The sequence below is a fragment of the Schistocerca americana genome, chromosome 5, assembly GCF_021461395.2.
Source record: "Schistocerca americana isolate TAMUIC-IGC-003095 chromosome 5, iqSchAmer2.1, whole genome shotgun sequence".
Classification (NCBI taxonomy): Eukaryota; Metazoa; Arthropoda; class Insecta; order Orthoptera; family Acrididae; genus Schistocerca; species Schistocerca americana.
The window spans coordinates 643,161,011-643,177,614 of record NC_060123.1 but is presented as its reverse complement, the minus strand read 5'-3'; the positions used below and the strand labels follow the sequence as shown (position 1 = coordinate 643,177,614).

Genomic DNA, 16,604 nt, shown 5'->3' with positions numbered 1-16,604 from the left:
ACTGCAACTGCTGTGTTCGGATGCGGGCTGAGTTGGCATCCCTTTGCTCCCATCTTCAGGCAGTGTCGGCTTCGGTCACACAGCTTGAGGCTGTTACCAACGGGCATCACTGTGGGGGTCCGGATGGGGGTTTGTCGGGGACGGCCAGCTCGTCCCACGCATCCCCCGATCGGACTACGGCTGTGGCTGCCCGGGATACTGCCCACATTGAGGCTGACCCCTCACCCATTGTAGAGTGGGAGGTCGTCTCGAGGGGTGGCAGGAGGCGAAAGACATTCCGGAGGGCTGAACAGAAGGCCTCTCCAGTTTGACGAACCGGTTTCAGGCTCTGTCTCCGGCTGATACTGATCTGTAGCTGGACATGGCTGCTTGTCCTGTTCCAGAGGTTGCCCCTCAGTCTGCAAGATCCGGGCGGTCACAGAGTGTGGGCTTACTGGTAGTTGGGAGCTCCAACGTCAGGCGCGTAATGGGGCCCCTTAGGTTATATGGCAGCAAGAGAGGGAAAGAAAACCAATCTGCACTCCGTGTGCATACCGAGGGGAGACATTCCAGATATGGAAAGGGTCCTTCCGGATGCCACGAAGGGTACGGGGTGCACCCATCTGCAGGTGGTCGCTCATGTCGGCACCAATGATGTGTGTCGCTATGGATTGGAGGAAACCCTCTCTGGCTTCCGGCGGCTATCTGATTTGGTGAAGACTGCCAGTCTCACTAGCGGGATGAAAGCAGAGCTCACCACCTGCAGCATCGTCGACAGGAATGACTGCGAACCTTTGGTACAGAGCCAAGTGGAGGGTCTGAATCAGAGGCTCACACGGTTCTGCGACTGTGTGGGCTGCAGATTCCTCGACTTGCGCCGTAGGGTGGTGGGGTTTTGGGTTCTGCTGGATAGGTCAGGAGTCCACTACATGCAGCAGGCGGCTACACGGGTAGCAGGGGTTGTGTGGCGTGAACTGGGAGGTTTTTTAGGTTAGATGGCCTCGGGCAAGTGCAGCAATGGCAACAGCCTCAAAAGGTGCGGGGCAAAGTCAGGACATATGGGGACCAAGCAGCAATCGGTATTGTAATTGTAAACTGTCGAAGCTGCATTGGTAAAGTACCGGAACTTCAAGCGCTGATAGAAAGCATCGAAGCTGGAATCGTTATGGGTACGGAAAGCTGGTTGAAGCCAGAGATAAATTCTGCCGAAATTTTTACAAAGGTACAGACGGCGTTTAGAAAGAATAGATTGCATGCAACCAGTGGTGGAGTGTTCGTCGCTGTTAGTAGTAGTTTATCCTGTAGTGAAGTAGAAGTGGATAGTTCCTGTGAATTATTATTGGTGGAGGTTATACTCAACAACCAAGCTAATTGACTCCTTTTACCGACCTCCCGACTCAGCAGCGTTAGTGGCAGAACAACTAAGAGAAACTCTGGAATACATTTCACATAAATTTTCTCAGGATGTTATAATCTTAGGTGGAGATTTCAATTTACCAGATATAGACTGGGACACTCAGATGTTTAGTACGGGTGATAGGGACAGAGCATCGAGTGACATTATACTGAGTGCACAATCCGAAAATTACCTCGAGCAATTAAACAGAGAACCGACTCATGGAGATAACATCTTGGACCTACTGATAACAAACAGACCCGAACTTTTCGACTCTGTAAGCGCAGAACAGGGAATCAGTGATCATAAGGCCGTTGCACCATCCCTGGACATGGAAGTAAACAGGAATATAAAAAAAAGGGAGGAAGGTTTATCTGTTTTGCAAGAGTAATAGAAGGCAGATTTCAGACTACCCAACAGATCAAAACGAAAATTTCTGTTCCGACACTGACAATGTTGAGTGTTTATGGAAAAAGTTCAAGGCAGTCGTAAAATGCGTTTTAGACAGGTACGTGCCGAGTAAAACTGTGAGGGACGGGAAAAACCCACCGTGGTTCAACAACAAAGTTAGGAAACAACTACGAAAGCAAAGAGAGCTTCACTGCAAGTTTAAACGCAGCCAAAACCTTTCAGACAAACAGAAGCTAAACGATGTCAAAGTTAGCGTAAGGAGGGCTATGCGTGAAGCGTTCAGTGAATTTGAAAGTAAAATTCTATGTACCGAATTGACAGAAAATCCTAGGAAGTTCTGGTCTTACGTTAAATCAGTAAGTGGCTCGAAACAGTATATCCAGACACTCCGGGATGATGATGGCATTGAAACAGAGAATGACACGCGTAAAGCTGAAATACTAAACACCTTTTTCCAAAGCTGTTTCATAGAGGAAGACCGCACTGCAGTTCCTTCTCTAAATCCTCGCACAAACGAAAAAATGGCTGACATCGAAATAAGTGTCCAAGGAATAGAAAAGCAACTGGAGTCACTCAACAGAGGAAAGTCCACTGGACCTGACGGGATACCAATTCGTTTCTACACAGAGTACGCGAAAGAACTTGCCCCCCTTCTAGCAGCCGTGTACCGCAAGTCTCTAGAGGAGCGGAAGGTTCCAAATGATTGGAAAAGACCACAGGTAGTCCCAGTCTTCAAGAAGGGTCGTCGAGCAGATGGGCAAAACTATAGACCTATATCTCTGACATCGATCTATTGTTGAATTTTAGAACATGTTTTTTGCTCGAGTATCATGTCGTTTTTGGAAACCCAGAATCTATTCTGTAGAAATCAACATGGATTCCCGAAACAGCGTTCGTGTGAGACCCAACTCGCTTTATTTGTTCATGAGACCCAGAAAATATTAGATACAGATCCCAGGTAGATGCTATTTTCCTTCACTTCCGGAAGGCGTTCGATACAGTTCCGCACTGTCGCCTGATGAACAAAGTAAGAGTCTACGGAATATCAGACCAGCTGTGTGGCTGAAGTGAAGAGTTTTTAGCAAACAGAACACAGCATGTTGTTCTCAATGGAGAGACGTCTACAGACGTTAAAGTAACCTCTGGCCACAGGGGAGTATTATGGGACCACTGCTTTTCACAATATATATAAATGACCTAGTAGATAGTATCGGATGTTCCATGCGGCTTTTCGCGGATGATTTTTTACAGAGAAGTTGCAGCATTAGAAAATTGTAGCGAAATGCAGGAAGATCTGCAGCGGATAGGCACTTGGAGCAGGGATTGGGAACTGACCCTTAACATAGACAAATGTAATGTATTGCGAATACATAGAAAGAAGGATCCTTTATTGCATGATTACATGATAGCGGAACAAACACTGGTAGCAGTTACTTCTGTAAAATATCTGGGAGTATGCATGCGGAACGATTTGAAGTGGAACGATCATATAAAATTAATTGTTGGTTACGCGGGTACCAGGTTGAGATTCATTGGGAGAGTCCTTAGAAAATGCAGTCCATCAACAAAGGAGGTGGCTTACAAAACACTCGTTCGACCTATACTTGAGTACTGCTCATCAGTGTGGGATCCATACCAGATCGGGTTGACGGAGGAGATAGAGAGGATCCAAAGAAGAGTGGTGCGTTTCGTCACAGGTTTATTTGGTAAGCGTGATAGCCTTACGGAGATGTTTAGCAAACTTAAGTGGCAGACTCTGCAAGAGAGGCGCTGTGCATCGCGGTGTAGCTTGCTGTCCAGGTTTCGAGAGGGTGCGTTTCTGGATGAGGTATCGAATATATTGCTTCCTCCTACTTATACTTCCCGAGGAGATCACGAATGAAAAATTAGAGAGATTCGAGCGCGCACGGAGGCTTTCCGGCAGTTGTTCTTCCCGCGAACCACACGCGACTGGAACAGAAAAGGGAGGTAATGACAGTGGCACGTAAAGTGCCCTCCGCCACACACCGTTGTGTGGCATGCGGAGTATAAATGTAGATGTAGATGTAGATGGTTTCTGAAGAGGGACAGCAGCCTTTTCAGTAACTGCACGGGCAAGAGTCTGGATGATTGACTGATCTGGCCTTGTAACGTCAATCGAAACGGCCTTGCTGCGCTGGCACTGCGAAGGGCTGAAAGCAAGGGGGGACTACAGCTGTAGTTTTTCCCGAGGGCATGCTGCTTTACTGTATGGTTAAATGGTGATGGCATCCTCTTTGGTAAAGTATCCCGAATGTAAAATAGTCACCCATTTGGACCTCCAGTCGGCGAATGCTCAGGAAAATGTTATCATCAGGAGAAACAAAATCGGCAATCTACGGATTGGAGCGTGGAATTCCCTTAATTGAGCAGGAAGGTTAGAAAATTTAAAAAGGGAAATGGATAGGTTACAGTTAGATATTCTGGAAATTAGTGAAGTTAGGCAAGTGGAACACGACTTCTGGTCAGAAGAATCCAGGATTACAAATACACAATTAAACAGGGGTAATGCAGGTGTAGGTTTAATAATGAATAAGAAAATAGGAATGCGGGTAAGCTACTACAAACAGCATAGTGAACGCATTATTGTAGTCAAAACAGCCACCACAGTAGTACAAGTTTATATGCCAAATAACTCCACAGATGATGAAGTGATTGAAGAAATGTGGGATGAGGTAAAATCAATTATTCAGAAAGTTAAGACAGACGAAAATTTGATAGTTATGAATGACTGGAATTCGATAGTAGGAAAAGGAAGAGAAGGAGAAATTGTAGGTGAATATTGACTGGGGGAAAGGAATGAAAGAGGAAGCCGCCTGGTAGAATTTTGCACAGAATACAATTTAATTATAGTTAAAACCTGATTTAAAAATCATGAGAAAAGGTTATACACATGGAAGAGACCTGGGGACACCGGAAGGTTTCAGGTTGATTGTGTAGTGGTAAGACAGAGATTTGGGAACTGAATATAAAATTGTAATACATTCCCAGGAGCAGAAGTGGATTCTGACCAAAATTTATTGGTTATGAACTGTAGATTAAAACTGAAATTGCAAACAGGCAGTGTATTAAGGAGATGGCATCTGGATAAGAACAGGGGAAACCAGTACAGTAGAAGGCGTATGGGTAGCTCTGAGAGAGGAGGATGGGAAGAGTGTTTAACGTCCCGTCAACAAGGAGGTCATTAGAGACGGAGCACAAGCTCGTATTATGGAGGGTTGAAGAAGGAAATCGGCCGTGCCCTTTCCCGGCATTTGCCTGAAGCGATTTAGAGAAATAACGGAAAACCTAAATCAGCATGGCCTGACGCGGGTTTGAACCGTCGTCCTTCCCACTGCGAGTCCAGTGTGCTGAACACTGGGCACCTTGCTCGGCCTTTGAGAGATGAAATAATGAAGACAGCAACGGACCAAATAGGTAAAAGGACAAGGCCAAACAGAAATCCTTGGATAACACAGGGGATACTGAATTTAACTGACGAAAGGAGAAAACATAAAAATACGGTATGTGAAGCAGGCGAAAAGGAATACAAACGTCTAAAATATTTGATCTGCAGAAAGTGCAACTTTGCTGAATAGGAATGGCTAGATGACAAATGTAAGAATTTAGAAGCATATATCACTAGAGGGAAGATAGATACCGTCTACAGGAATACAAAGAGGTCTTTGAAGAAAAGAGAAGCAGCCGTATGAACATCAAGAGCTACGATGGAAAACTAGTTCTAAGCAAAGAAGAGAAAGCTGAAAGGAGGAAGGAATATATAGAGGGTCTGTACAACAGAGATGAATTTACAGCCAATATTATAGAAACAGAAGAGGACGTAGATGAAGACGAGATGGGAGACATTATACTGCTAGAAGAATTTGAGAGAACACTGAAAGACCTAAGTTGAAACAAGGCCCGGGGAGTAGAAGACATCGTCAGAACTGTGATAGCCGTCGGAGAACCAGCCATCACAAAACTCATCCATCTGGTGTGCAAGATGTATGAGACAGACGAAATACCATCAGACTTCAAGAAGAATATAATAATTCCAATTCCAACGAAAGCAGGTAATGACGGGTGTGAATATTACCGAAGTTTAATAAAGGAAATACTAACACCATTTCTTTACAAAAGGATGAAAAAATTGGTAGAAGCTGACCCCGGGGAAGATAAGTTTGGATTCCGGAGAAATGTAGGAATACGCGAGGCAATATTGACCCTACGACTTATCTTAGAAGACAGGATAAGGAAATGCAAACCTGCGTTTATAGCGTTTGTAGACTTAGAGAAAGCTTATGACAATGTTGACTGGAATGTTTTCTTTGCAATTATTAAGGTAGCAGGAGTAAAATACAGGGATCGGAATGCTATTCACAACTTGTACAGAAACCAGACGGCAGTTATAAGAGTCGAAGGGTATGAAAGGGAAGCAGTGATTGAGAAGGGTGTGAGGCAGGGTTGTAGCCTATCCCCGATGTAATTCAATCTATACGTTGAGCAAGCAGTAAAGTAAATCAAAGGGAACTTTGAAGTAGGAATTAAAGTCCAGGGAGTAGATATAAAAACGTTGAGGTTTGTCGATGAGATTGTAATTCTGTCAGAGGCAGCAAAGAAATTGGAAGAGTAGCTGAATAGAATGGATAGTGACTTGAAAGGAGGATATAAAATGAACAACAATAGCAAATCAACGATAAGGAAATAGAGTCGAATTAAATCTAGTTATACTTTGGGAATTAGATTGGGAAACGAGACGCTTAAAGTAGTAGCTGAGTTTTCCTATTTGGGCGGCAAAATAACTGATGATGTGCGATGTAGAGAGGATATAAAATGTAGGCTGGAAATGGAAAGAAAAGGGTTCCTGAATAAGGGAAATTAGTTAACATCGAATATAGGTTTAAATGACAGGAGGTCTTTTCTTAAAGTATTTGTCCGAAGTGTAGCCATGTATGGAAGTTATACGTGGAAGATAAACGGCAAATGTGGTGCTACTGAAAAATGCTGAAGATTGAAGTAACTAATGAGGAGGTACTGAATAGAATCCTGGAGGACAGAAATTTGAGGCAAAACCTGACTAGAAAGAGGGAGCACACAAGTTATTAACATTAAAAACATCAACTATAGGAAACCTCTACGTATGAATATGTAGTTTGCCGTAAGTTTATCAGAAAAAATCGTAGCTAAAACTAGGCGTTTCCGAAAGATCCTCAGTTTTCTGATGCTCTGAAACAGTTAATATTCATACCACGGACTCTGTTAGAAAGAAACCTACCAAATACATTCTTTAACGCTATATAGTTTGATGGCTCCCATGTCCTGTTTATAAAATAAAACGATGTCTCATCTCACTGGCCACTTCCCTCTCCACGATGCAAAAATCTGACACGACAGGTCTTTATTTTTCGCTCCACAGTGCAGTGATACGTGGGTGGAATTCCACGCTATGACGTCGCCAGCTGCTAGTCCACGTACGTTCTCAAGTCCCGTGAGAGGACGGCTTTTGTGTTGCTTTCTTCGCTTCCCATACGTAAGTAATTTCTCACCTCCAGAGGAGATAACCGTAACAGCGTCAGACTTCTTAGCTTACTGCACGTGTTCCTAACCGAATCTTGCTGTATGAATATACCGACGGGACGGTAACAAACAAGAAACACTTAGTACAATTTTCGCATAATTTGAACGTATTCTTCAGTACGATTGAAAGCTGAAGCAGCCTTTTCGCTTTGGCAGCCATTAATCCACAATAATGGATTATCTGTATAAAAAAATGCAGTCATAAACGAGAAATTATTACAACAGAAGAATTGTTATACACGTAGAAAAATTCGTTTACTCCAGCCCACAGTGTGTTAGAAATGGAACGATAAGACGGCAGAAGACCAATTAATTACCAAACTTGTATAATAATTGAAGAAATCGTTCGAATTTTAAATGCACCCGTAGGAAAACTACATACAGAGAGAATCTTAACTAGCTTTGAGAGTTCTATGGATTGTTGCAAGTGGTGGCATGGGCAGTGTCGTAACTCGGAAAAACTCCTTTTATTACTTTAACGGTTCAAGATATCGAAACGAGGTTTATAGCAAATGATACAACATCGAGGGGTACGCAATTTTGTTTTACTTTTAAGCGTCTTAACACTTGCATCACCCTAGATATTTAAGTAAGTATAGTTATTTAATTGAACAATATACTTGTTTTGATGACAATCGAAAACTCTTGCAAAGACGAATACTGTGATATGATGCTTCTTAAAATTGGCGTTGAAACTTTTCGTTTAAGTATCCGAGGTATGTGCTAAAATTAAAAGGCGAGGCACCTGAAATCGACTATTGCGATGTGAAGGCGATGTAAATGCCTTTACATCGCAATAGTCAATTTCAGGCGCTTCGCCTTTTTACATCGCAATAGCCGATCTCAGGTGCCTCGCCTTTTAATTTTAGCACATATCTCTTGCTTTCATTTCATGCCAGCCTCCGTCGTTGCAATAAGCATTTAGACTTTTTACTTGTTTTCACGAAACCTGTCCACTTAAACACGAGTATGTACACAGATTTGATATAGTTTGCCTAAACCCCTTCGGGTACACTACAAATTAGCGTATAGTTAGCACACCCTAGCTGATCTGGTATCTATGTAGTATAAAGTAGGGCCAAGAAGAAACGAATACATTAGTTCTCAGTAGTGTAGACCTATCTTCTGGGTTCATATAGCGGCGGAGTCGGGCATTAGAGCCCCATTCGGTAGTGTTTTCACTGCAATAGCTGCCTTCATTTTTAATAATTTTCTCGGATATCGGTACTTATGTGAAAAGTTTCAACACCAACATTAAGCGTTATGTCACTGTGATCGTCTTTGTTGTGACCAGACGAAACTACTTTCGTCCAGCCATAGCTGCGAGTTCTTTGATTGTTCTGGCTGGAGGCTCATCAAACTAGAAAACACAAAGTATTAGTTCACTTTATAACATAAAGGAATAAAAGATTTACTTAACTTTGTCACGGTTCTTTGAAACAGGATGCGCTTGACGATGTACAACTTTAAGTGACCATTAAAGCAACACTTGATGCACTAATTAACAAACGATTCTCTTGAAGTATAACATGCAACATTTACGAAAGTACATTTCCACATAAACTTGAACATCTCGTTAGTCCTACGGTATGATGCTGACTCCTTCAGATGACGTCACGATCTGGGCAGAGCACTTGCATGAACGACACAATATTGAAGTGCCTCCTATTGGTTGCTGCGGAATGTCCGTGGCACCGATTCGCGTTGCCTACTTTGGTGTGGCACCACGATCTTTGGACAATACCACAGTCTTTTTCAAAGAGCTTTCCGAGTACATTGTTCATTTAAAAATAGCATACCTGGTTAAATATCTCGGTTGATACACAGATTAAGAGGATTAGTAACGCAAATTGTGTGCTATTCTGCATACTTCGTTTATCAAAAGCTTCATTTCGATGTCTTGAACGAATCACGAAATAAAAGGGGTGGTACCTCTCACGCGACTCACATTGTTTACATGTCAGTAAGCTATGATGTGTAAGTGGATGTTATAGCTTAATCAGTACGGTAGCCATCCATTACTATCTAATAATAATAGTTGCGTCTTATCCCCTTCCTATGTAAATTTTCATTCGCATATTTTATTTACAATAAGTAAGTATTTCAGCAAAGTTCTTTTTACCAAATAAGAACTTCGCTTACTTTTCAGGGCAGTGAGCGAGCTGGAGCAGATAATGAGCACCTCAGTCTACATCCACCTGTTCGTCAACATGATTAACGTCTGCTCTCATATCTTCGTCATTTCTGTGGTAGGTACTGCACGACAAATTTAAATACAGCATATCTGCTTACAAATGTGAAAATTTCATTATGTATCGGATGGTTATAATTAAAGTGCAACTACTCGTGGAGGTCCAGTGTGGTTTGTAATTATAGTATGGTGGCGAAACTTGGTAGATATGCTAATGCGTTAACGCGGAACCGAAATACGCTGGAAAAAATTTATTCCAATTTGGATCAGTAGGTGCAAATCTGGCGCTGTCCACAGTTTTTATGACATCCGCGCTGTCATTTGACAAGCCATAATGTGAGTGATGAGTATGGCTATCGAGAAGAGAGAGAGAGAGAGTGTACTGTTGATAAACTGTTTTATATGAACGGCAGCAATTACAGTGCTGCATTGAGAGAGTATCGCCGACTCTAAAGTCTGGCGAGATGCTCGATACCATCAAATGTTTTAAGGAATCTAATACACGATTGAGTTTGGTGTGCCACCAGGAAGAAAAAGGCGTCCTATTCCGGTGCAGGTTGCTGTTGCTGTGGCTGACAAGCAGCACGTGCCCCAGATAGCGCTAGTGGTCGTGCAGTCTCACAATCAGTGCCCATCCCATGGTGAACAGCACGCAAAGTTTTGCAGCGGTACCCATACAGGATCCAGAGGGTGCAGCAGCTGAAACCTCATAGGTTGCAGCAACATTCTGAATTTGTTCTTCAGTTTCTGACACGGATCGAACTTGACGACGTGTGACCCGGTAATATTCTGTGGAGTTACAAGGCGCATTTTACACTGCATGGTGCGGTGAATACACAGAACAGCCGAATTTGGGGTACTGCTAAACGGCATGTTGTGCACGAAGAGCCATTGTGCTCGCTGTACCACTGCTGTGGAAGAGCACAACTGCTTGAAAACCTCTGCTTTCATGAAGATGGTGCAACACCTGTCACTCTCGCAGTGAAAGATTTGCTTAATGCAACTGTCCACGAACACGTTACCTCCAGAGGTTTCCCAGATGCATTGCCTTGTAATCCACCCCTCCCTTCTTTGTTGATGCTGCTGTCCACTATGGTAAAGTCTTTTCACAAGATCCTAGAGTAGTAAGATTTGAAATAAACTTTTTACTTATCTTCTCTCCCACAGTTAGCTCCAGTTCTTCATGTCTAGGGGTCTGATTCTTGAAGCTGAAATTCTGATATTTTAGGTTCTCATGGTTCAATTGATCCACATAATTTTGATGAATGTTGTTGAAGGATTTTTGTTTTTACGATAATTCATTGTCTCATTTTACTATATCACACTGCCTTTTGGTTTTTCTCATTAACAAAGCCGAAATTACATTGTTCGTCCAGAGTACATAAATACGTCCGATCACATCAGGGGCATGCTTACTACTACCTCACTCTGCAGTAATATCAATATTCCAAAGGGTTTACCATTTTCTTGACAAATGAATTTTTATTAGGTTAGATTATTATTTCGTAAATGAATCCAGAAATAAACATAATAAACCGTACTAGATTGCATCATCAATAATAAAAATTTTAAGTGTGCCAAATATTTCGTAATTTCAAATCTTTCTACAAAAAATTTCATTGTACATTCAGAGATAGTACATATCCATTGTAACAATGAAAATAAAATAATTTCTTTTCATAAATTTTAGCTTGAAATGTAACATATTCTGTACAAAATGACAGGGTGTTACAAAAAGGTACGGCCAAACTTTCAGGAAACATTCCTCACACACAAAGAAAGAAAATATATGTGGACATGTGTCCAGAAACACTTACTTTCCATGTTAGAGCTAATGTTATTACTTCTCTTCAAATCACATTAATCATGGAATGGAAACACACAGCAACAGAACGTACCAGCGTGACTTCAAACACTTTGTTACAGGAAATGTTCAAAATGTCCTCCGTTAGCGAGGATACATGCATGCACCCTGCATCGCATGGAATCCCTGATATGCTGATGCAGCCCTGGAGAATGGCGTATTGTATCACAGCCGTCCACAAGACGAGCACGAAGAGTCTCTACATTTGGTACCGGGGTTGCGTAGACAGGAGCTTTCAAATGCCCCCCTAAATGAAAGTCAAGAGGGTTGATGTCAGGAGAGTGTGGAGGCCATGGAATTGGTTCGCCTCTACCAATCCATCGGTCACCGAATCTGTTGTTGAGAAGCATACGAACACTTTGACTGAAATTTGCAGGAGCTCCATGAACCACATGTTGTGTCGTACTTATAAAGGCATATGTTCTAGCAGCACAGGTAGAGTATCCCATATGAAATCATGGTAATGTGCTCCATTGAGCGTAGGTGGAAGAACATGAGGCCCAATCAAGACATCACCAACAATGCCTGCCCAAACGTTCACAGAAAATCTGTGTTGATGACGTGATTGCACAACTGCGTGCGGATTCTCGTCAGCCCACACATGTTGATTGTCAAAATTTACAATTTGATCACGTTGGAATGAAGCCTCATCTGTAAAGAGAACATTTGCACTAAATGAGGATTGACACATTTTTGGATGAACCATTCGCAGAAGTGTACCTGTGGAGGCCAATCAGCTGCTGATAGTGCCAGCACACATTGTACATGGTACGGAAACAACTGGTTCTCCCGTAGCACTCTCCATACAGTGACATGGGCAATGTTAATTTGTACAGCAGCAACTTCTCTTACGCTGACATTAGGGTTATCGTCAACTGCATGAAGAATTGCCTCGTTCATTGCAGGTGACCTCGTCGTTCTAGATTTTCCCCAGTTGCGAGTCATAGGGTGGAATGTTCCGTGCTCCCTAAGATGCCGATCAATTGCTTCCAACGTCTTCCTGTCGGGACACCTTCGTTCTGAAAATCTGTCTCGATACAAATGTACCGCACCACGGCTATTGCCCCGTGCTAAACCATACATCAAATGGGCATCTGCCAACTCTGCATTTGTAAACATTGCGCTGACTGCAAAACCAGGTTCGTGATGAACACTAACCTGTTGATGCTACGTACTGATGTGCTTGATGCTAGTACTGTAGAACAATGAGTCGCATGCAACACAAGCACCGAAGTCAACATTACCTTCCTTCAATTGGGCCAACTGGTGCTGACTCGAGGAAGTACAGTAAATACTGATGAAAGTAAAATGAGCTCTAACATGGAAATTAAGCGCCTCTGGACACATGTCCACATAACATCTTTTCTTTATTTGTGTGTGAGGAATGTTTCCTGAAAGTTTGGCCATACCTTTTTGTAATACCCTTTATATCCATCTTGTCCATTGTTTGAAATTTCATATATTTTTGTACAATTAAAATTATTTCCTTCCTCCCATTTAAATCCACCATATGGTAAATATTGGTTCAGAGCATAACCATATATATTATTTGCATCTAGATACATTATATAATTTGATATTTCTTTATTATTAAAATCTTTCAAATATTTATTATTTCTTTTTACATATCTTTTACAATATTGGGAAATTCCACACCTTATTCTTTTATCAACCTTTATAAGGATATCATAATCATATAATAATTAAGTTTTTCATCAGTAATTTTTAACATTGCATCCCAACATAAACCTGGTGCTGTAATATACCAAGAACGATCTACATTATGTTTGTATATATGTTTTTCTAAAATTTTCGAAAACATCACTTAACAATAATACATCAGCTTAAAGTTATAAATCATGATATTCACCAAGATCTTTAACATTGAATTTTTCCTAAACTAATGGTGCATGTTCATAATCTTCATCACTTATGTCACAACCATTTAATTCACTATAAAATTTATCTTTTGTTGGTAATTGTGTTTCTTCACATTTTTTCCAAGAATCCATGTAGTCATATGGATAAACAGCTTTTCTAATTACTATATTAAATAGTTCTGGAGAAAGATACTTTTTAATATTTCTTAATTGATTTTTTATTTAATTTGATGGAAGTCTATCAAGTGAAGAAGCCATAAATCGAAATGAATCAACAAATCTCATTTATAAAATTTTGGTACATTTACCAAACTAATATATTTATTTTTATTGTTCATAACAAGATAAATTATGTAACCAAATAGGTACAAAATCAAGATTTTGTTGTTTCAAATTAAATGTAATGCATAATGGAGCTATACATTTTCCAGTTAAATGACCATTATAACAAACTTTCTTATTAATTTTTTTATAATGACATTTGCATAACATACAATATTTAGAATTATTATGTATTTTATTTTCGTCATTTGTAAGTTGTTTTATTTCTTCAGTTTCAGAATATATTCATCCAATTTTGGTAAACATTTTTGGAATGCAGTGATCAATAAATTGTTATATTTAGATTAAAGTTCAGTCTTGATCACGTTATGTCTGTTTTAATGAGTAACCGGTTTCGGTTTTTTCTATAAAACCATCATCAGACCTGTGAATAAATTTTAAGAAATACTAGATACCAATTTTTTTTTTTTTTTTTTTTTTTTGGTATCTAGTATTTCTTAAAATTTATTCACAGGTCTGATGATGGTTTTATAGAAAAAACCGAAACCGGTTACTCATTAAAACAGACATAACGTGATCAAGACTGAACTTTAATCTAAATATAAATTCATCCAATTTCTTCAACTTCTTGTTTGATACATACTATAAATTTTTTATGACAATTCAGTCCTCTATAAACAACAGCATCTTTATAATTTCTATATATATATTTAATATGATACCAAAATCCACTTGGTTCACATTTTTGATATTTCAGTGTAAATGATGTTTCTGGATTTGGTTCATAATTACCCATTTTCAAAAGTAAACTTTCAAAATTAGCTTAAATAACAAATGGAACTTTTTATGTAAATTGATGATTTTTAAATAAACAGATTCGCCTTCAATGACATTTCAACTTGTAATTGTTTATTAGTTAAACTGTTTGTTGTATGATTATCTAATTTTTCTTTAGTATTAAAATGTAGTAAACATAAATCACAAATAAATTTTACTTCAGTATGTTTAGTCATTTGACTTCATACAAGACTAGATAAATTTTTTTACATAACAATAACCTAAATTACTATCTATCTTGAAATAAAGAACATTTACATGTTTTTTCTTTTTTAGAGTTTCTTATTTTTAATGGATATACTTGTTAGTTTTATCATCATCAAATGAATATACAATAATAGATACATTATTTATATTTTCTATTTTTGGAATATGATCACCTAGTACAGAAAAATTCAATTTTTTCAAGTTTTCTAACAGGATTTAGACTAACATTTTTATATTTTGTTATTCTATCAGAATGATCATCTACAGGAAACAAAGCCCACAGAAAACACATCCGATCATTATTTTTTACATTAACACATGCTTTCCTATTCTTGATTTTATCTGGTAATTCAATATAAGATTTTTAATTGCTAGTTATAACCCAATAATTCTATTTAATTAGCATCCTGATCCTTGTGCTTAAAAATTAAATATTTTCTGTAAAATATGTCTTTAATGTTTTTGAATTTTTTAAAAATCTTTTTTTGTTGAAATAGTATAGTTTGGTGTTTGTTGTCTAAATTCTTGAACTTTTTTATTTATTCCCTCTGTTTGTAATTTGTATTCAGAATATAAATTAAAATTTATTTTTAATCATGATGAGCATACAAATATTCTTTAACAATTTTAAAACATTTTGATTTTACTGCATTTAAGAAATGTTTAGAATTAAGTATATCTCAACTATTTTGTAAATTTATAGTTTGTAATGTGTCTGCAAATGCTTTTTCAACTAAGGAATCTTTAACTCTTTCTATCTCTTGGTTTTTTCAAATATATTTGAAGAAAATGTAAATATGCCTTTCCATGGGATATCTTCTTTAGTTAGAAGAATATCTTAAGATGTTAACATTTTCCAAAGTTACTATCAGGATTATAATTCTAACAATATTTCTATTATATTGTTCAGGTATATAAATACTAACAATATTTTTAAAATTTTTACTTACTTCAGTTACATAATTGCTATGATTTTCACTTATTGTAGACGTAATATTTTTAACAATATTTGTATTATTTTTAGATATATTATTTTCACTTACTACATGTGTATTATTTCCAACAGTATTTGGATGGTTACTAATAATAATTGAATGACTACTAGTAATAAATGTAATTAAATCAGATTTACAAAACCTTGCATATAATCGTAAATTATTTATTCAACAAAATTCACGAAGTCTAGCAACATTTAATTTTTGTAGTTGAGCAGCAATGTTGCTTCCCATTTTTCTCTTCTATTTGTAAGAAAAAAATATTAGATTTGTAAAAAACATTTTTGGGTTAAAAATAATAATTATTTAATAGATGGATAAGGATTATTATTAATCAAAAAGAGAATTAATGTATTATTTAGTTTAACAATCAACTAGTATACAATTTAGTTTAACAATTGTTAGTTTATTATTTATCTTTAAAACAATTTGTTTTTAATCAATTAGTTTTTAAATGAATTAATTTATTAATTAGATTACTACTTTGTTTAACGATTAATTCCTTTCCCCATCTATTTATTACGAAAATTTGTATATATTATTTTTATTAATAATATGATAATTATTTAATAGATGGACAGATAATTACACATAAAGGATTATTATTTAAAGTTAAGCTTCCTTATTCTTAATATATTCTAAGGTAAATTCCTACATTTATTATTATGTTTATCTGTATGTGATGGATTTATATAAAAGAAATTTAAATCTTTAATTTCTTCACAAATTTGATATTTCTTACTCAAGGAATTCGATTTTTTAAGTAATTTTCTCCATTATATTTATTTAAACATGGCCTACATATAGTTCTATAACTAAGCTTTGTGTATTTTTGTAAAGTAAAATTATCAATTGATTTCTCTGTATTACAATATTTACAAAATTTAGTTTTCACAGAACAATCTTGCTAAAATTGCTCCATTTATATACAATAAAATTTATTAGACTCGTAAAAAAGTGTATTAATAATCATCATAATCGCCATATA

At 38.1% G+C, this 16,604-nt stretch overlaps 1 protein-coding gene across 1 annotated transcript in view; it reads left to right on the top strand.

The window, feature by feature from the left end:
• LOC124616605 (putative odorant receptor 71a) overlaps positions 1 to 16,604 on the top strand; it is an 88,068-nt gene that overhangs the window by 41,696 nt on the left and 29,768 nt on the right. Inside the window, exon 3 of the mRNA XM_047144926.1 lies at positions 9,510 to 9,609. Coding sequence (XP_047000882.1) covers positions 9,510 to 9,609 — 100 coding nt within the window. The remainder of the gene's footprint in view (positions 1 to 9,509; positions 9,610 to 16,604) is intronic.